The sequence below is a fragment of the Lepisma saccharinum genome, chromosome 1, assembly GCF_977018435.1.
Source record: "Lepisma saccharinum chromosome 1, izLepSacc3.1, whole genome shotgun sequence".
Lineage (NCBI taxonomy): Eukaryota > Metazoa > Arthropoda > Insecta > Zygentoma > Lepismatidae > Lepisma > Lepisma saccharinum.
In genome coordinates, this window is record NC_139229.1 from 191,521,989 (window position 1) to 191,540,494 (window position 18,506).

An 18,506-nucleotide genomic window follows, 5' to 3' on the forward strand; every position below is an offset into this window, starting at 1 on the left:
AAATCATAGAATTCTGAAATGTAAGTAATGTGAAGAACAAAGAGCCTTGTAAATTGGAACACACTTCACATGTTTCTAACATGCATTACAAAGGAAGAACTGAAGGAGGGCCAAAAGCATGGGAAGAGAAAAAGTGTGTCGACCTTCTGCTCAAATAGGCTAATTGGGACTTTAAATGGAGTGCCTCCACCAGAGATTGAAACCAGGGCCCTTAATTACAAGATCATTACCAGTATGCCATCAGGGAAGCACCAAGAATGAGAGAATGATGAGACAGTGAAGCTCATTTCTATAAAAATGTAAAGAACAGGGTCTATCAAGGGAACCAAACCATTTTTCAATTGTTGTAATTTGGCAGCAATGCTTGATGGCATTCAGTAGCTGTGGAACTCAGCATTGTGCTTTTGTTATTTTGACTCTTAAGAGTGGCAACTAGGGATGTGCCGAAGCCGATTACAGATGTATAAAAATCGGCATCGGCAAAAATCCGATATTTAGACTGGTACAGATTATACTAGAGTTTTACCTTCTTATAAGTTTTATATTTTAGTTTTGTAAGATTTATTGAAAATTAGGTTATGATTAATCATTATTGTAGAGTTTTTGTAATAAAATTATTGCAAACTCTCATTCAGAGGATCAACCTAACTCAAAATCGGAAATAAAACCGTACATTGCTGAACCAGGATCTGCTGTTGTATTGGAAATTCAAAAATGAGTATTCAAACCTGAAGCAAGTATTGATAAAATACTTGGGCATACCTGCTGCATCAGTATTCAGTGTTGCTGAACAGATTTGCGATAAGAAGAAGTAGGTTACTTCCTGAAGTGCTTCCAAAACTCATGCTTCTGAAGTTGAATCTGGCAGCAGTAAATTTCCAACATTAAGAACAGGAATTCATTTTGCATTTCAAAGAACTGCTTGTGTACTACTGTAAAATCTCTTGAGAATCCATGTTGTTGTTAAAGGTCAACATAACCACCTTTTGTAGATGCAAATGTATATTCGCATCTCTTGAGTGTGTGTGTGTGTATATATGTATGTATGTATATATATATATATATATATATATATATATATATATATATATATATATATATATATATATCAAAGAAGGTAAAAGGAAACACTCACCGGACAGTAGAAAAATTCAAAATTTTCGCTAATTTCATAGCATCTTCGGTGTGAGGAGAAATAGACGGATTTTTGTCATGCTGAAAATAACATCCCATTTCTGTTTCTGTTTAATAATCTTATGTATTGGAATTGATTAAATATCGGCATCGGTTCCAAAAATTATCGGTGAGTACATCGGCATTGGTAAATTTTCAGCTTCGTCACATCCCTAGTGACAACTGTTACTCGAAAGTAAAACAGTGTTATTCGTATTTTAATGTTAACATTGTTCTGCTCAAGAGTGACAATGTACATTTCCATGTGGTTCATTCATTGTGTAAATAGCAAACCTTCCACTATTGGTCGGATACCAATTATGACATCACTAAAAAACCCTTCATTTTGAATGCATTACACTGTATTTTTGTGTGGTAGGCCCATGCAGTAATAATGATAGTTTCCATGTAGCAAAAGTTGCCATAACTGTATAGACGTTGAATTAACACGCAAGATTTATGGTTTCAACGGATCTACAGTCCATACAGTAAAAGCTTACATGGAGGCTATGAAAGAAATGTTTGCTGACCACATCATTTTCCCAGTATGGTGACTTGCCATGGCCTGCTCATTCACCAGACCTTTCTGTTTGCGATTACAGTGGAACCTTGATAACTCTTAAAGTTGAGGGGGAAAAGAAAAAAATCGAGGTATCAAGGATTTGGTCTTAACAAGGTTCGAGTTATAGAAGTCTAAAGTTTGCTTACACTTCTGAAAGTCGGCACTACGTATGTCCAGACACGATTGTTGATCACCTGACATTGTACATGCACACCCTACACTTCAACTTATTGAGGCCCGTGCGACTAAAACTTAAGAGTTATAGGGGTGATTAGAATTTAACTTTGACTCATACTCTACCTTCGTTATTGAGCTCGAACGGCATCCCATAAACTGTACAAAAATTCATCTTATCAAGGTTTTATTTGTTGTTGAGGTAAAATTTGTATTGAGTGTTATGGACAATTCAAGGGGATTACAAAAAATTCGACTTATGAAGTAATTCGAGATGTTGAGGTTCCACTATACTTCCTTGGTTGATACCTCAAGGAACTGTATTCATCAATAAACTGCATGCACTTCATGAATTTAAAGCTGCTGCTGCTTCAGAAATGCCTCACCCAATACTGAAATACCAAGCCAGGTTACAAAAATGTATCTGAACAATGTAAAGCATTTGGATGACTTCATTTAATGAAACGTTAGCAGATGCCATATATTGTTCTTTGGATTTAGCCAATAAAATGTGCATATTACTATAATGAGCAACAATCATCTCTCTGGAATTCTTTTACAAACTGTCAAGTTTCTCTGCTGGACACTTTCAAGTGTTTCATTTTACTGCCCAATGGTTCGGACCCATTTTCTCCTTCAGGGAGTCCATGATTTAATCTATAGCAGTGTGTGTATCTAGCCTTCCTGGATGGGAACTTGCATGTGCCAACTGGACATGTTCATTGGCAAAATTAGGTGACTGCAGTAAGTGTGTTCCTTGAAAATAAGTCTACTGTGGAAACAACAATTAAGTTTCGAACGTACTAACATCATTCAATTCAATTGATCTCCTTTGCAAATATTAAAATGAGCACAAATTTACACAATATTAATCAAGATAGTATTCACTAATAATATCTGCTTCACAATGAATCATCTTTGTTGCAGAGAAAGACATGGCAGCAATCTTGAGTTGCTCGTTTTGATAAATGTGCAACAGGGATCAAACGTCAAGTTTCCTTTGTTCCACTTCGAAACTGGATGTGGGATGTTACGTATTGTAAGTCATCCCAAACAATACAGCGAGCAATAAATAATACCAGCAAAGTGCCATTACTTTGGTGAATGATGCTACCCGCTTCCCCTCTCGCATTTGGAATTTTTCTTTGCAGCAAGTTTTGTCTTCCCTGTATCTGTTTGTTTACATTTGTTACAAACCTTTCAAAGATGAAAAGCCAAACACGAAAACGTTAATCATAATATTACTATTATTTTGAAAATGTTTGTTCATATTTAATCTAGTAGTTTGTTCATGAGTTCATGACAAATTAAAAAATACTTAACATATTCATCAGGCAATATTAATAACAAGGAAAATTGTAAGAGTACGCATTCTTGTATTGCCCAGATATGTAGTCGATGATGTGTAATAAATTTATTCCTCAACTTTAACTGCAGGAGTTATGGCAAGACTATCACATGGCCAATTCGCTGCCTCAGGTGGACTTGGTGTATTTTTTACATGGATTTGCTTTCTACAATGTGAACTTCCTGTAATAACAGGGAGTAGTTTTTTCAAAGACAAGAGTTTCATCTGCAAGAACGGGAGCTCCTCATAGCAATTTGTACGGATTTTTTTTTTTAAATTATTAGTTTAACCAAAATTGCAAGAGAGAGTAAAGAGTGTGCAGCTGACAGGAATACAGAGGTTCACAACAGACCTTCACACCACCATGTGTGACTAAGTGTGATGTGGAAAGGTTGTTTTCATAATACAAGTCATTGTTCAGAAATATTCCTCATACATTTTCAATAGACAATTTGGAAATGTGCTTTGTTGTAAAATACAAGAAGCAACTAATGTCCTGGTGAGTATTTATATTTTGAATGAAACTATTTGTCAGTTTTTAGCACCTGAAAATCTGCTCCCTAAATAATCACTTATTCTCTCTACTGCTACCCAAAAGGGGGGGGGGGGGGAGAGGCAGGAGGAGTATTATCTTCCTTAAAGTGGAACTGCCCCCACGTCCAAGTGCCTTCACTCAACTTTCCAATTTGTTTACACTATGAACAGGTTTGTAAAGCACTAACAAAGATACCAGTTTAGAATCTTTCTTTTCCCAAGCAACCTGATATTTGGAGAGGACCATGCATAAGGAAAGGCATACGAGCATTTTAATAGCACAGCTTCAACAATTTAAAACATGTCCAAATAGAATGGCATTTACAGAATGTGATTTAACCCATTCCTGCTACTGAAAACATGGAATTCTTTCTCTCCTGGGGTGACAGACAACCCCTCCCCCTTTTTTCAGAACTTGTCCATGAGTTCATTGTCTTGGGCTTGAAAGTTTAATTTTAGGCATCAAGGGCAGATCATTATTTACTATTATGTTAATTTATGGGTTAATGATCTATAGTTGGCCTGTATGGCTTATCTGTCAGTATTCCTTTCTTAGGAAGTGATACATGGATCAGGAAGTTGTCAGCTACAAGGCTAGGTTTTGCACACTCATGTGAAACTGCTGACACTAGTGTTCAGAGCTAGACAGATGTGCGAGACTTCCGGGTGCCATGTGTGTGTATTTTGGAACATTCCTGCAATCTTATCAGATATTTCTCACATGACACTTACGACTGTTGCCAAAGTGGTGCCTTGCAATTGACTTGACACTAAAAAGCAGTGCAAGTTCAGTCAGTCTCTAAGGCTGCCTTCTCCAAGTTATCAGGCAGCCCTTAGGACAAGGAAAGTCAAAGTAAACTTAAAATAACATCCAAGTTCTCTACGCATCCAATCATTTCTTCTTGGCTTCTGCAAGTGTCTACTTCGAATTAGGTGAAAGCAGTTTTGCAGGGATGTCTTGAAAACAACTTTAAATAAAAAATTATCAGCAATTAAATTTATCCGTACTGACATTTATTAACTATCTTATCGCCTGGAGAATGTTAAGAATTTTGAATTAAAGGGTACTTAGTATTATCCACTCTCATATTAATGAACTTTTCCTGTATATATATATATATATATATATATATATATATATGTCCTCCTCCGTAGTCGAGCGGGTTAAGGCGTTCACTCGTCTTGAGATCGTTCGCTGCGGGACGGCGTAGGTTCGAATCCGGCTCTGGTCGGAATTTATTCGGCCTACGTATAGGGCCGGTGGCAACCCACCATCGTGAGGAAATTGGGAAGCTCCGAGTGAGTGAGCGTAACCCGGTCGAGAAGACCTACAGTAAACGGCTGGGGGTTCGTCGGGCTGATCACCCGTCCCCCTTTACTGGTCTAAGAACTCCACGCTCCAACAAGGTGACGGCGGAACAGTGTGGGAGGGAGACCAGCAGTCGGTAGGTAAGCCAAGGCCCTTCAAGGTGCTGTAGAGCTGTGGGTTATTATTATATATATATATATATATATATGTCCTCAACGATCATCATTCTCGAAGTAATTGAATATTGCAATTGGTTTTAATAACTGAATTTTACCACTTCCGATTCCAGTTTCAACATACTACAGTGAAACACTGATTTTAAGTTTCCTGGTTTTATATTTTCCTGCATTATACATTCAATATTCATGGTCCCAATAGAGCAAAAAGGCTGTAAAAATTTCCCTGATTTTACATTTTCCTGCATTTTAAGTTTTTTTTCAGCTTGGTCCCCTGAAAAACGTAAAATCGAAGTTCTAGTAGGCTTTTATAAATCAGATTAATCACATGTCCAATCAAAGGGTTCAAGTTCTTGGCATGCCAAAATTTTCTACTGGATAATGAATAAAAGAAAATATGAAGGAGGTCAGTTATGTTTTCTTTATCGTAACATGCTACGAAGTAGGGAGTCTGAGTCAGGATGTTAGTAAACCATTGTGCACATTCTCTTTTCTGTCACCATTCCCCCTCGTGTAAAAATGTAACAAAAATACACAAGAAACATATATCTTCACAGCTTTAAAATTTACTCCATAAAATACAAAGTAACCTTTTCGAAATTTATAAATACATATACACAAAGCAAATCACTGAAATATATCAAAAGATGGGACATCATCAAATTGCTGTTGGCCTTGTTGGCCCCCAGCATTCTGCATTTGTTGCTGGCTAAGCTGGGCCCTGGGACCTCCCAGCTGCTGCACAGTGAGAAGCTGCTGCCGGAATGGAGGTGTCTGCTGAAAGAAATAAGTTGGTGTTACTACATAACTCAACTTTATTTAAAATTTTATTTCGCCTCACCGCACAATACAGAACTAATCCAACTATACACTTTTTTATGGACTTGCAGTAAGAACTTTTGACGAGATAGGACAGAGCATAAAAAGCTACAGCTATATCCTGTGTATTGCACCATACGATGACGGCACATAGAGGGTGTGGGGACATCATGCTCCAGGTATCCATTAAAGGCTGAGTGAAACCCAGAGCTGCTTTATATGGACACTATGGACACTGTTATAAAAATTCTCACCTGGGGTTACTCATCTTTGGAATTGAACCTGGACCTCTTGCATGGCAGTCAGACATTCGCCACATGTCTTGTACAGATTGAGAACTGCAAAAACTCATATAAATGAGCATGGTAGTTAGTCAGCAAGAAGAAATATGGAAAGAATGAAAAAAATAAAGGTGAAGCAATGTCAAATTACAAAAATACAAAGAAACGTGTGTGATAAGGAGTATCATATCCGTAATTGTCAGTTGCTTATAAACTTGCATTTGTTGCCTGATATGTCTGAATAAATTGTTATTGAGATTTTTGTAAGTTCTTACGTGAGGTAAACATTTGATGTTTCATTCAAGGCTAATGATCCATTTTCTTTGTTACTATGTAAGGGTTTAGTTGTAGTGACAACTATATGAATGTTGTGCAATTGTATTACAAGTTCCCCGTGCATGCACCATGCCATGAAGGCACATCTAGGTGTTGTGGGGGTTGGGCCCCACACATTCTCGATCTCTCATTTTTTGGTGATGTGACCACCTTAACCCCCCCCCCCCCCCCCATTGACCCCAGGTACCCATTGGTTTGGGATTTGAGGCTTGGTAAGCCTTAGAGCTGCTTATGAAGGCATAAGGATGGGAAAATTCAGACCTTGGATCACCCACCCCAGGAATTGAACCATGGTCCCACATGGTAGTCAGATGCTTGACTAAACTGTGATGTTTGTGGGTAAATAACATCTATACGTATATATAACACTAGTGCCCGGTTCGCTCAACACGCGTTAAATTTTAAGGAAGCGTTAAATCAAGTTAACGCTACATTAGCACAATGAGGCATTTCTCCAACCTTCGTTAAGGCTAACAGACCTCTAATGTCGTCGTTAAATCTTCATTAAAGTGCTTAACAGCGCGTTGTGTTGTGTCGGAAATAAGATGGCGAAATTGCGTATGCCAGCTGTTGTGTTGAAAGGTTATCCCAAACCGATTTGAACACATTATTTGCATACCATCGCAAAACATACACTAGTTCGATTTCTTTCTACAGCAAAAATAATTTTCCCATTTCGTATTTCATATTATAAATTCATACTGCAAATCAGAAATCACATGTAATTACGAGTTAAATGAGAAATATTGTATCAATGTACTTTTTAAAGTTTTGTCAATAATAGCATCGTGATCATCACACATTATTCAAATTTTATTAATTTTGCCTGTCGAGCCAAAAATATATGCTTATAGTTAATTATACGAACTTGATGTTTTTAAAATGCATATTGGGCTTCCACTTTCAATGCACTGTAACCATAAACATAAAATATCGCATGACTTTTTAAAATAATGTAACCTCCTTTTACATATTTCAATTTGTATAAGGTGAAGTTATTCACCAAAATATTCGGTGTCGTCGTCCACGCTGTTTTCCAGTGGATCTCATAGAAAGTGGAGAAAGTCGTGGTTTCTTGTGTTTATGCTTATGTCTGCTTATAACTACCATTCCAATTTTATGTTGTTTTTTAAACTGAAAAATGTCAGAAAACGTAAGAGATAAAATTAAAATGAAGCAACTGTCTTAGAAATAGGCGATACACATCCTGTACTCTCATTTAATGTAAAATAAATTTGTGACATTACCAGAGCTAGGAATTTTAGGTGCAAAAGTTTGCCAATGAAGGTGCAAAAAAGGTGCCAATTTTTGTACAAAAAAGGTGCTAAAATAGGTGCTAATTTTCAGATGTAAAATTTATTGTGAGCAGTGCATACATATATGATTCAACTTGTCTGGATAAACACAGAGTATTCTCTGCTTTTAAATCGTTTAATATAACTAAGCAAAGAAAATTCTCTGATACGTTAGAAAGCGACATAAAGGAAAACATGCTTCTTCTTACTTGCTTAGAATTAGTCATCTAGAACAGTGTTCCGCAACCGGTGTGCCGCGGCACACTAGTGTGCCGTCACAAGGCGAAAGGTGTGACGCGAACTTTTACCTACTATTGTAATATTGTAAGAAATTAATTGTCGATTTTAAGTAAGAAGGTGCTTGTTTATTCTTGCTGATAACTGTTATATTTTCATAGAAATTAAATGTAATTTATTTACTCAATATTGTTATAGTTTGCTCATCTTATATGTATTCTCGCCTGTAATATTGGGCCGGTTTGATGGGTTACAGGCGGCAAGCTTTGTGTTCACCGCAAAGAAAGCCGCGTAAGACTACTAGCAAGCCCTTTAGCGGCCCCCACCAATCATACAATAGAGCTATTCAAGCGAGTTCTTTGTTTGTAACACTGCATCTTTTGTGTAAGGCTGGCTGTTTTGTGCCTGTTTGTCGGCGCTTCTTAAACTTTATTGCTCTTTTCCTTGGCGAAGGACCCACACATTGTCAGACAACAATTACAGTATTTCAGTTCAGTTCTATCACAGCTGTGCTCTGCAGTAGTGCGAATATTGGATTGCTACTATTTTCTTCTTTCAATATGGATAAGCTCCTTGTACGGAGTGGTCCGTCCTCGAATGCAAGTAGTGAAACCATCGAGCCCGAAAAAAAGAAACAGAAAGTAGTTCATCGGCAATATAGTGATAACTATTTATCTTACGGTTTTTTTTGGTGTGGTGACAAAACATGCCCAATCCCTGAGTGTGTTGTGTGTGGTGAAAAACTCAGTAATGCTGCTATGGTTCCCAGTAAATTAAAACGACATTTGTCAACAAAACATTCCTCTCTGTTAAGTAAAGATGTGAATGATTTTCATCGGTTGTTGGAACAAAAAAAAAATAAACAAAAAAAAAAAAAAACAAGTGACGCTCATGACTACGTCGGTACGTAGCTAGCTACAGGAAGCTAGCTATAAGGTTGCCGAACTTATCGTAAAGGCCAAAAAAACACACACAATAGCAGAAACGTTGTTAATGACCCTGTGTAAAGAAATGGTAAAAATAGTCCTGGGTTCAGAAGCTGCTACTGAAATTTCAAAAATTCCTCTCCCTGCTGACACAATCAGCCGCCGAGTTAGTGACATGTCCAGTGACATCGAAGACATTATGAAGGAGAAAATAAAGAGCAGTCGAAAGTTCTCACTTCAGATCGACGAGTCCACCGATATTGGCGGTCACGCACAACTTCTTTCCTACATATGGTATGTTGATGGGGATGTAATTGCAAGTTTTTTTGTTTTTTTTCAAAGAACTACCCAAGCGAGCAACCGGTGAAGAAATATTTCGTACGACTAATGAATATGTGGTCCGTAATGAATTAATATGGGAGGACTGCGTTAGTGTTTGTACAGACGGAGCCGCTTCTATGACAGGCCGAGTGAAAGGATTCGTGGGTAAAGTACGCGAAGTAAATCCTAACTTACGAGCCGACCATTGTCTCATTCACCGAAAAGCCATTGTTGCTAAGTCTTTGCCATCTCCTCTGAAAATTGTGATGGGCGAAGTAGTAAAAGTCGTGAACTTCATCAAGTCGCGGCCCCTAAATAAGCGGCTTTTTAACGTTTTGTGTCAAGAAATGGGATCAGAGCACACTACACTTCTGCTACATACAGAAGTACGATGGTTATCTTGAGGTAAAGTGTTAACGCGAATGTTTGAACTTAAAGAGGAGGTACTTTCATTTTTTACTATTGAGGGGCAGGAGTATGCTGATTTATTTGCAGATGATGAATGGGTATCTAAGTTGGCATATCTTTCCGATATTTTCGTACACTTGAATTAACTAAACAGTAAAATGCAAGGTAGAAACGAAAATATTCTGACTAGTATGGATAAGATTCAAGGATTTATTAATAAGTTGAACTTGTGGATACAGACAATTGATAATGGATCATGTGAGATGTTCCAAACTGTATGGCCCCTTGCTGACGATAACAAGGTGTTGATGGACTTAATTAAAGAACATTTAGTACTCTTGCAGCAGATTTTCAAAAAATACTTTGGAGAGAGCGTTGAGGATTTTGGCTGGGTTCGTGATCCATTCAGTATGGATTCAAAATATCTTCCGAAAAATTTACGCTTACAAGAGGAACTGGCAGATTTGAGAGCAAACAGAACATTGAAATAAAAAATTTTCGAAGTGCCTTTGGATACATTTTGGTTGTCAATAAGCAGTGAATACCCGGCTATCTCCGAGATGGCAGTTAATGTGTTATTACCATTTTCAACTACTTATTTGTGTGAACTGGGCTTCTCGAAGTTGACTGCAATTAAAACATCAAAGAGAAAGAGAGAAAGAGAAAGAGAGAGAAAGAGAAAGAGAGAGAAAGAGAGAAAGAGAGAGAGAAAGAGAGAGAAAGAGAGAGAGAAAGAGAGAGAGAGAAAGAGAGAAAGAGAGAGAGAGAGAGAAAGAGAGAGAAAGAAAGAAAGAGAGAGAAAGAGAGAAAGAGAAAGAGAGAGAAAGAGAAAGAGAGAGAAAGAGAAAGAGAGAGAAAGAGAGAAAGAGAGAAAAAGAGAGAGAAAGAGAGAGAAAGAGAGAGAGAGAGAGAGAAAGAGAGAAAGAGAGAGAGAAAGAGAGAGAGAGAAAGAAAGAAAGAGAGAGAAAGAGAGAGAGAGAAAGAGAGAGAAAGAGAAAGAGAGAGAAAGAGAAAGAAAGAAAGAAAGAAAGAGAAAGAAAGAGAGAGAGAGAGAGAGAGAGAGAGAGAGAGAGAGAGAAAATCAAATCCATCGATGAAGAAATGAGGCTTGCATTGTCCACGATTCCGCCACGAATCAGCCATCTGTGTGCAGCTAAGCAAGCTCAAGTATCACATTGAAGGTATGAGTAGAATTATTTACTTTAAAATTCGTATTAGAAATGTGTATTTTCTACAGTGAATTAAAGTTAATAAATTTTTAATAAATGCATAAGTCTATTCATGTTTTATAATAATAATAATAACAACAACAACAATGATGATAATAAATGATTACATAACGACGTAATATTTCGTAATTATATTAAGATTCATATGATTTTGAGGGGACAGACATTTTGGTGTGCCGTGTTGAGTCGAGGCCCGTCTGGGGTGTGCCGTGAGTAAAAAAAGGTTGCGGAACACTGATCTAGAAAACTGTTAAAATAGATTACATTCAAAATTTCTGTTCTTCTGAGTGAGGCTACATCTGCTGTCACTAAGCAGATACTTGTAAGTTGAAAAAGAACGTTCAACGTCAACAGACACAAGTGGTGCGTATTTTATTTTCAACCGGTAATCCACATCCTTGTTGGTTGCAACTTCTTGAACATCAGGGCTTTTGGCTAAACTTTGTTCTAACTTCTCTTTCCCGACCCCTTGCAGCTCTCGTTGCACTTCCATCAAAACAGCCCACTGTGCTTCCTTTTCAGGACACTGCTCCTCCAGTTTTGTGATTGCAGTAGTAAGGAAAGAGAAGCAATGTACAATATACAGTTCATCTTGCGATTCCTGTTTAAGTGCAAGTTTTTTTGGCTTTTTTTACAGCTGAGGAATCAATAGGCAAAGCATCTAAAAATTTCGATATTGTATGGAAATGATTGCAAATAAACACTGCAGCTTTTAACCATGTACCCCATCTAGTGAGGATGGGAGAGGGTGGTAGTGGAAGTTTCGTAATTTCTACGTACTTCTGTATTCTAGAAGGAGCCTTTTTCAGTATTTTCTTAATGCTGGAAACAAATTCGTTCACATATGTATATTCATCTTTAAGAGTTTCACAAACTCGATGCAAAGCATGAACAATGCAGGTCACATGTTTTAAGTTAGGATACATATTCTTCAGATTAGAAAATGCAGCTAACATGTAAGATGCTTGGTCTGTAAGAACTAACCACACTCTATCATATTTTACGCCCTCTGGCCACGATACAAAATATGCATCATTGAAACTTCGCATTACACTTGTATTATCTGTTTTGCTGAGAAAATAAGTTTTTAAAAGCATGGATTTCACTTGATGTCCATTGAGAGGTGCTACTAAAATGTTCAAAACGTACCTGTTTTGCCTATCTGTGGTTTCATCTAGTATGAAATAGACTGGATGGTTAGCTACTACTTGCATGATCTGCGAGATTTTAGCTTCATAAAGAGGTCGAAGGTAAGATTTCCTTAAGGTGCTCTCATCTGGAACTGACTTCCCAGTATATTTTTGCAAATATGATTTCATGACAGGATTGTTAAGTTTCGAAAGAGGTATTCCACACGCTATAAATGTCCTTGCTGTCTCACTGAGAAATTCATTTGTATTTCTGGAACTCGAAGATGCAAGCGCCTCACCAATGCAGTGCTGTCGCTTCCCACCTTTACCATCTTGTAGTTCTTTATTCCTGACGTGCTTCCCACTTTGTAGATGCTGCACAACCCGAGTGTGTTGGTGTTTGTCATCAACAGCAATAGAAATATCACACACATCACACCTCAGAACAGATCCATCACTCTGAATGCCGTCACTGCTAAACTGTTTAACAATGTCCTGCAGTTTCCCAACATTTACTTTATGTTTTGGCATGGTGAACAAGCAAATCCGATGCATCGATCAGTCGATCACAGACTGCAGTTACCTTGCTCGCTGATACAGGAGAAGGAAACGAAAACAAAACAGCTTTCCTACAACAATTCGTAAACAATACAGCATAGGACAAAAAGAGCACAACTTCTAGCAATTGTAACGCGTCATTGTTGGCACTGTTTAAAGTCCGCGCGCTTACTACATTAATGTCCAAGAACTGAAGAAAGCCGATTAATTGTTGTGCGGTAAACAAGAATCGCATGCCAAGAAGCTGTGCCTCAAATGTGGGTGGGGTTAAACAGCGCGTGAGTTGTATTAAAAAAATGATAAAGATTCAAAATGGGCGAAAAGGTGCAAAATGAAAATGATTTTGCAGTGACGAGAATGCTCGACACATATGTTCATCATTTTATATTCTGAATCACAAGCGGCTAGGGACAGCTGTAACAAACTGGAGATGCTAGAAGCACCAAACCTGACCTGCCTAACCTAACCAAGTACAGAAATAAAGAAAACCTGCCTAACCTATTTACTTATTTAGCTCGTAGCTGTACGTAAGTACTGTAGAATAAAACATGTTATTTAATATAACTTGAGTCTTAATATAATCACAAAATCAAAACAATTATTATGCAGTATATTGAAAATGGGCTGACATATAACTGTACAAATGGAAATTAAATCGTATTCATAAAAAACTGAAAGAGCACTTAAAAACTGAAAGAAATAATCAACCGTTACATGTACAAGGTACATTTACGAATGACTACCATCTCATCATGTAATATAGATTACATATGTTGTTTCATTAAGAAAAAATGCTTGAGGTCCTAAACAGTTTCAGGTATATAGTTTCGTGCATGGACATTGTAACATTTTGACATTGTACAGTGACATAAAACACACTATCATCCATTCGGAAATTATTCCTTGTACATATGTACAAGTGGTAATGATATTGTCTGAGTGCACTTGTTATATTTTTACCAGTTATGATAAATGTAAAATATTATATTAATCAAACGTTCCATGTACAAGGTACATTTTCTGAATGACTACAATTTCATCACATAATGAATAACCAAACATATTGTAAAGAACCGTACTACACATGTACGTTTCATTAAGGGAAAAAGCTTCAGGTCCTAAGCACTTTAAGGGTGTTGTCATTTCGTGCATGGAAATTGTAAGAGTATACATATTTGTTTGAAAAACACACTACCATCCATTCGGAAATTTTTCCTTGTACATACGTACAAGTGGTAATGGTACTGTCTAACAGTGCACTTTTTTTTACCAGTTATGATAAATCAAATGTAAAATATCATATTAATCAACCGTTCCATGTACAAGGTACATTTTCTGAATGACTGCAATTTCATCACATACTGAATAACCAAACATAATGTAAAGTACCGTACTACACATGTATGTTTCATTAAGAAAAAAGCTTAATCCTAAGCTGTTTCTGGTAATGTAGTTTCGTGCATGGACATTGTAAAAGTATGCATATTTGTTTGTAAAACACACTACCACGCATTCGGAAATTATTCTTTGCACGGTACGTTTGTACAAGTGGTGAGGATACTTGTCCTTTTTACCATTTATGATAAATCAAATATAAAATATCGTATTGTATTATATATATATATTTTTCTTCGAAAATTTTTTGTACGAAACAAAAACACAACCATTCAGAAACGTCCCTTGTACATACGTATGCATGAACGGTAATCATACAGTAGATTTCTTGTTTGCAATGCCACATTCACATCAATGACAATAGAAGTGATTTGCAATATTCACATATTATTTAATTGCCATGGCACAGTAATTTAAGTTATGAATGGTGTACATTTCGTGAAATGTTCTCTTTTGTTGAGGAAAATTATTATAGCAAACATACAATCATTTCCACCTTTAGGCCTCTTTTGCAATGCCATTTTAATATAATTAAATTTATCAAACTTCAAACAGATTACCCTAACCTAGAACAGTAGTTTTTATTTATATATTTATTATCTTGTATTAGCAGTCGGTAGGCACTCATTTAAATCTAACTTACGAAATTACAATGTAACTGTTAATCCTAATACATAACATTTTCGGTGTGCGGACGTAAATACCTAACTAACATTCATTTCTTAAACATATATTTATGTGTTACACATCACTTTATTTTTGTTCCTGGGATTTCATACAAAAAAGCTCAAATCCGCTTACGCACAGTCTACTGTCCACGGTGCAACCAATGAAAACGTTGCATTTCTCGTATCAAAGTATGAGAATAGCAAGGTATCAAAGCAAAATGTCTCTAACATGTCGCTAGTTAACGGGCCTATAAAATCGCTTGAGCGAACATTAAAAGTTTAACAGGCTGCTAAGATTTTAGTGATGCGTTAACTATCAACTCGTTAAGAACGTTTTAAAGATGGTTGAGCGAACCGGGCATAGAACATGTTAACATTTCCAAGTACTATACATTTGGAACTGGATCCTGTGTAATCAACAATGAAAGAACTTTCACTATGTAGTTGATTTTATTGTACATTGTATGTTTCACATATTATTACGAATTTAACCGAAACATGCAACAATTCCCACTTAGTGTATATACCTACCTGTTGCAGAAGGTGTCTCAAGCCAGGATTTCCCTGAAGACTTGGTCTTAACATCCGTGACTGTTGCTGTTGCATGCCCTGATTCTGTACTGGAAGGTTCTGAGCACTCATCTGTCGCTGCTGCTGCTGCTGCTGTTGCTGGATCTGTTGTTGCTGGATCTGCTGTTGTAGCTGAGCTCGCAACTGCTGTTGCTTCTGTTGCTCCTATTGGACAGAAATTAATTATTGTCACACATCAAAAATACCATTGCACCAGGCACATATTCAGATTTGATTTGTCAACTTATACTTACCCACACACACATATATATATTATTGATGTATTTATGCCTTGTGTCCACATATTAATGAATCAACAAAGAGTGCGTAACATAAGTTGCCTAAAACTACCCTATTTTAACATAAGTTGCCTAAAACTACCCTATTTTATGAATCACGAAAAATTGAGATAGCCCGAGAAAAAAGTGTCTACAGCAAGAACTCTATTAATTAATGAATATAATTTGTTGCATACTAGAGTATTCGGTACACCAATTTATTTCATCTGACTGATACAAAAACTGCCCACAAAAACTAACATTTTAATACCTATCTGTAGAGGCATGCATATTTAATTTTTGACGAAAACATGAAATGTGAAATACTGTATTTACTCATGTATAATGCACACTTTTTTCCAAAATTTTTGCCCCCAAAAACTGTGGTGCGTATTATGCACGAAATAATTCAGACAGCCAACATGAAACCGTACAGGGTCGTTCCATGATTTTGGGACACTTGCATTGATTTTTCATGTTTATGGAACCCTATCATGTTATATATCGTTGTAAAGCTTGAATCCTGCAGTTTCTGAATATGGAAACAGTATTCCATACAAGATAACGACACTAATGTGAAATGCGGTTGAAATAAGTTCATCAAAAAATGAAGAAACATTCTGATTTTTATGGTACTTTGGATGAAAGAAAACAAGAAAAAAAAAAAATGACAAACATGGAGTGTGTAAATTCCTTAATGGAAGAAATCTTGTGCTGCTAACTGCTATGTGGAAGGTCCTGAATGTGCCTCATATAAATGTTACATTAGTCACGGAAAGAAAAAGTAAATATTTTGAAAAAAGAAGGAATGAGCAATTGAATAGGTATGACGTCATCCACTCTTGATCAGCATAGCAACAGCTTTACAACCTACAACTAAAAAAGCCATTTCTTGAAACTGGATTGTACTGCGCATTGTATACGAGATATAATTTTTTGTCACTTTTACCCATCCAAAACAAGAGTGCGCATTATACACGCACGCGCACTATACATGCGTAAATACGGTAACACATTGTAATGTTATTTCTCATGTTTCTGAAAGGTGTGAGGTGCATTTTCCTACCCTGTTTTATCACGAAATGATGCAAAATGAACTGCAAAATGTGAAATAGACTCAAACACGAAATTTACTGTTTATATACAGACGCGGCACTTTCTGCAGTCTGAAGTATCCTGTGAGTTATGCAATTTACGGAAAATTGATTAAGTCTGTTGTAAATATTTGAAAATAAAATATGGACCCATTTATACAGGAATAAACTTAATATTCTGGTAATGCTTTAATGTACTATTAGAAGGGATATGTTCATTTTGTGTAATTATGCAGTTTTTAAATCAAATTTGGGATTATATTCACATTTTTAAAATCAAAATGTCATTTTATATACCGCTTTTTCACTGCTATAACAACGAGATTTCATTTTATTTACCGCTTTTGAACCTGAAATTGACTCTGTTTTTATACCGAAATTTTGATTTTTTATTTACCAAAAATATGTGCCTCTACCTATCTGATATTTTCATATTTACAAAATTATTACATTTTATAAGTTCTGGAAAAAGGCAAGTAAACAAATGTTTCATAGCAAACTGCAATAGAGCTGTAACTTGAATCACACACATTCTTTCAAATCACTTGATAGAGCAGGACATTCTTTTATGTTTGAATAACATTTATTCTTTCATCAGATATGTGATCTGAGGAAGCCTTTGTTACATTGCACCATAACTACTAATGATCACAATTCTAGACGTTCTACTCCTGTTCTATAATGTGTTCAGCTTAAAAGTATACTGTGGATATTATTTTATTTAGTTGATGGCAGTGGTGGCCAGCGGCAAGTATGATGGGTAGTGCCAACGTGATCAAGAAATCGAAAAAACAAACAAACTCCGCAATGCCCCCCGCTCCCTCCTTGAGGTTGCCCCACTGGCCAAGATGTTTATCCTCGTTTGGTAACGTGGAAAACAGTGTGTGTTTAAGTAATAACACACTAATATGATTCATCTTCACTCACTAACCTATCTTTATACACTACAGGACACTTCACTAAAAACACAATTACAAGAGGAAGGGAAAACAAGTTCCCTCGCTGTGCCAAAGCGAAAACTGGCACAGCTGGTGTCTTATGGGCTAACCCCATTGGCCAACACCACCCCCTGCCACCTTCTTCCCGGCTCATGGTTGAAATGTTACTCGCTGAGACTTCTCACGTGTTTCAACTTGGTTAGGCCAGCTCGAGTGGCGTGGACCGCTGCCTCGCCGAGGGTACGAAACAGCTGGCAATGCAGTGAGGAGGTTGGGGCGGTCGTCACGTCAGCTTGACCGATTGCAAGATTCGAATCTCCTTGTCTGTAAACTATCAATGTATTAATTTAACAATACTTGTGCTGTGTATGCATTTCTTCTGAGGGTAGTGCCATGGCACGGTAGCTCTCCCCCTTGAGCCGCCACTGGTTGATGGTATACATGTAGGCTGAACACACTGTACATTTCCAGTTTTATAAATATGCTAACGAATGGGGTATTCCAGCATTACATGTGTGACATTTCACACACAAAATTCATTTCAGGTTCTAGTCATGAGATTGGATTAATAAAACATTCATAATGAACTGATTTCATAGAATTATGAAGTACTTTGTGGTGTCTCTTAACAAATTAAAAAACTTCAGTTTGAAGACATAGCCTGAATGCATGAAAAGCATTAACGAAAATGTGTTACGTGTCTGACTCTTAAAATGTAGCAAAATTTGACTTCATTTTTCTGTGAAG

At 36.8% G+C, this 18,506-nt stretch overlaps 1 protein-coding gene across 3 annotated transcripts in view; it reads right to left on the reverse strand.

The window, feature by feature from the left end:
- Positions 1-5,822: 5,822 nt before the first annotated feature.
- LOC145977841 (mediator of RNA polymerase II transcription subunit 25-like) overlaps positions 5,823-18,506 on the reverse strand; it is a 74,611-nt gene continuing 61,927 nt past the window's right edge. For 2 of the 3 annotated variants that reach the window (XM_083110166.1, XM_083110169.1), the window contains exons 14-15: positions 15,411-15,614; positions 5,823-6,053 (exon numbers count right to left, since the gene is read on the reverse strand). In XM_083110166.1, coding sequence (XP_082966292.1) covers positions 5,904-6,053; positions 15,411-15,614 — 354 coding nt within the window. In that variant the 3' untranslated portion in view covers positions 5,823-5,903. The remainder of the gene's footprint in view (positions 6,054-15,410; positions 15,615-18,506) is intronic. The other variant, XM_083110174.1, reaches the window with a different exon arrangement.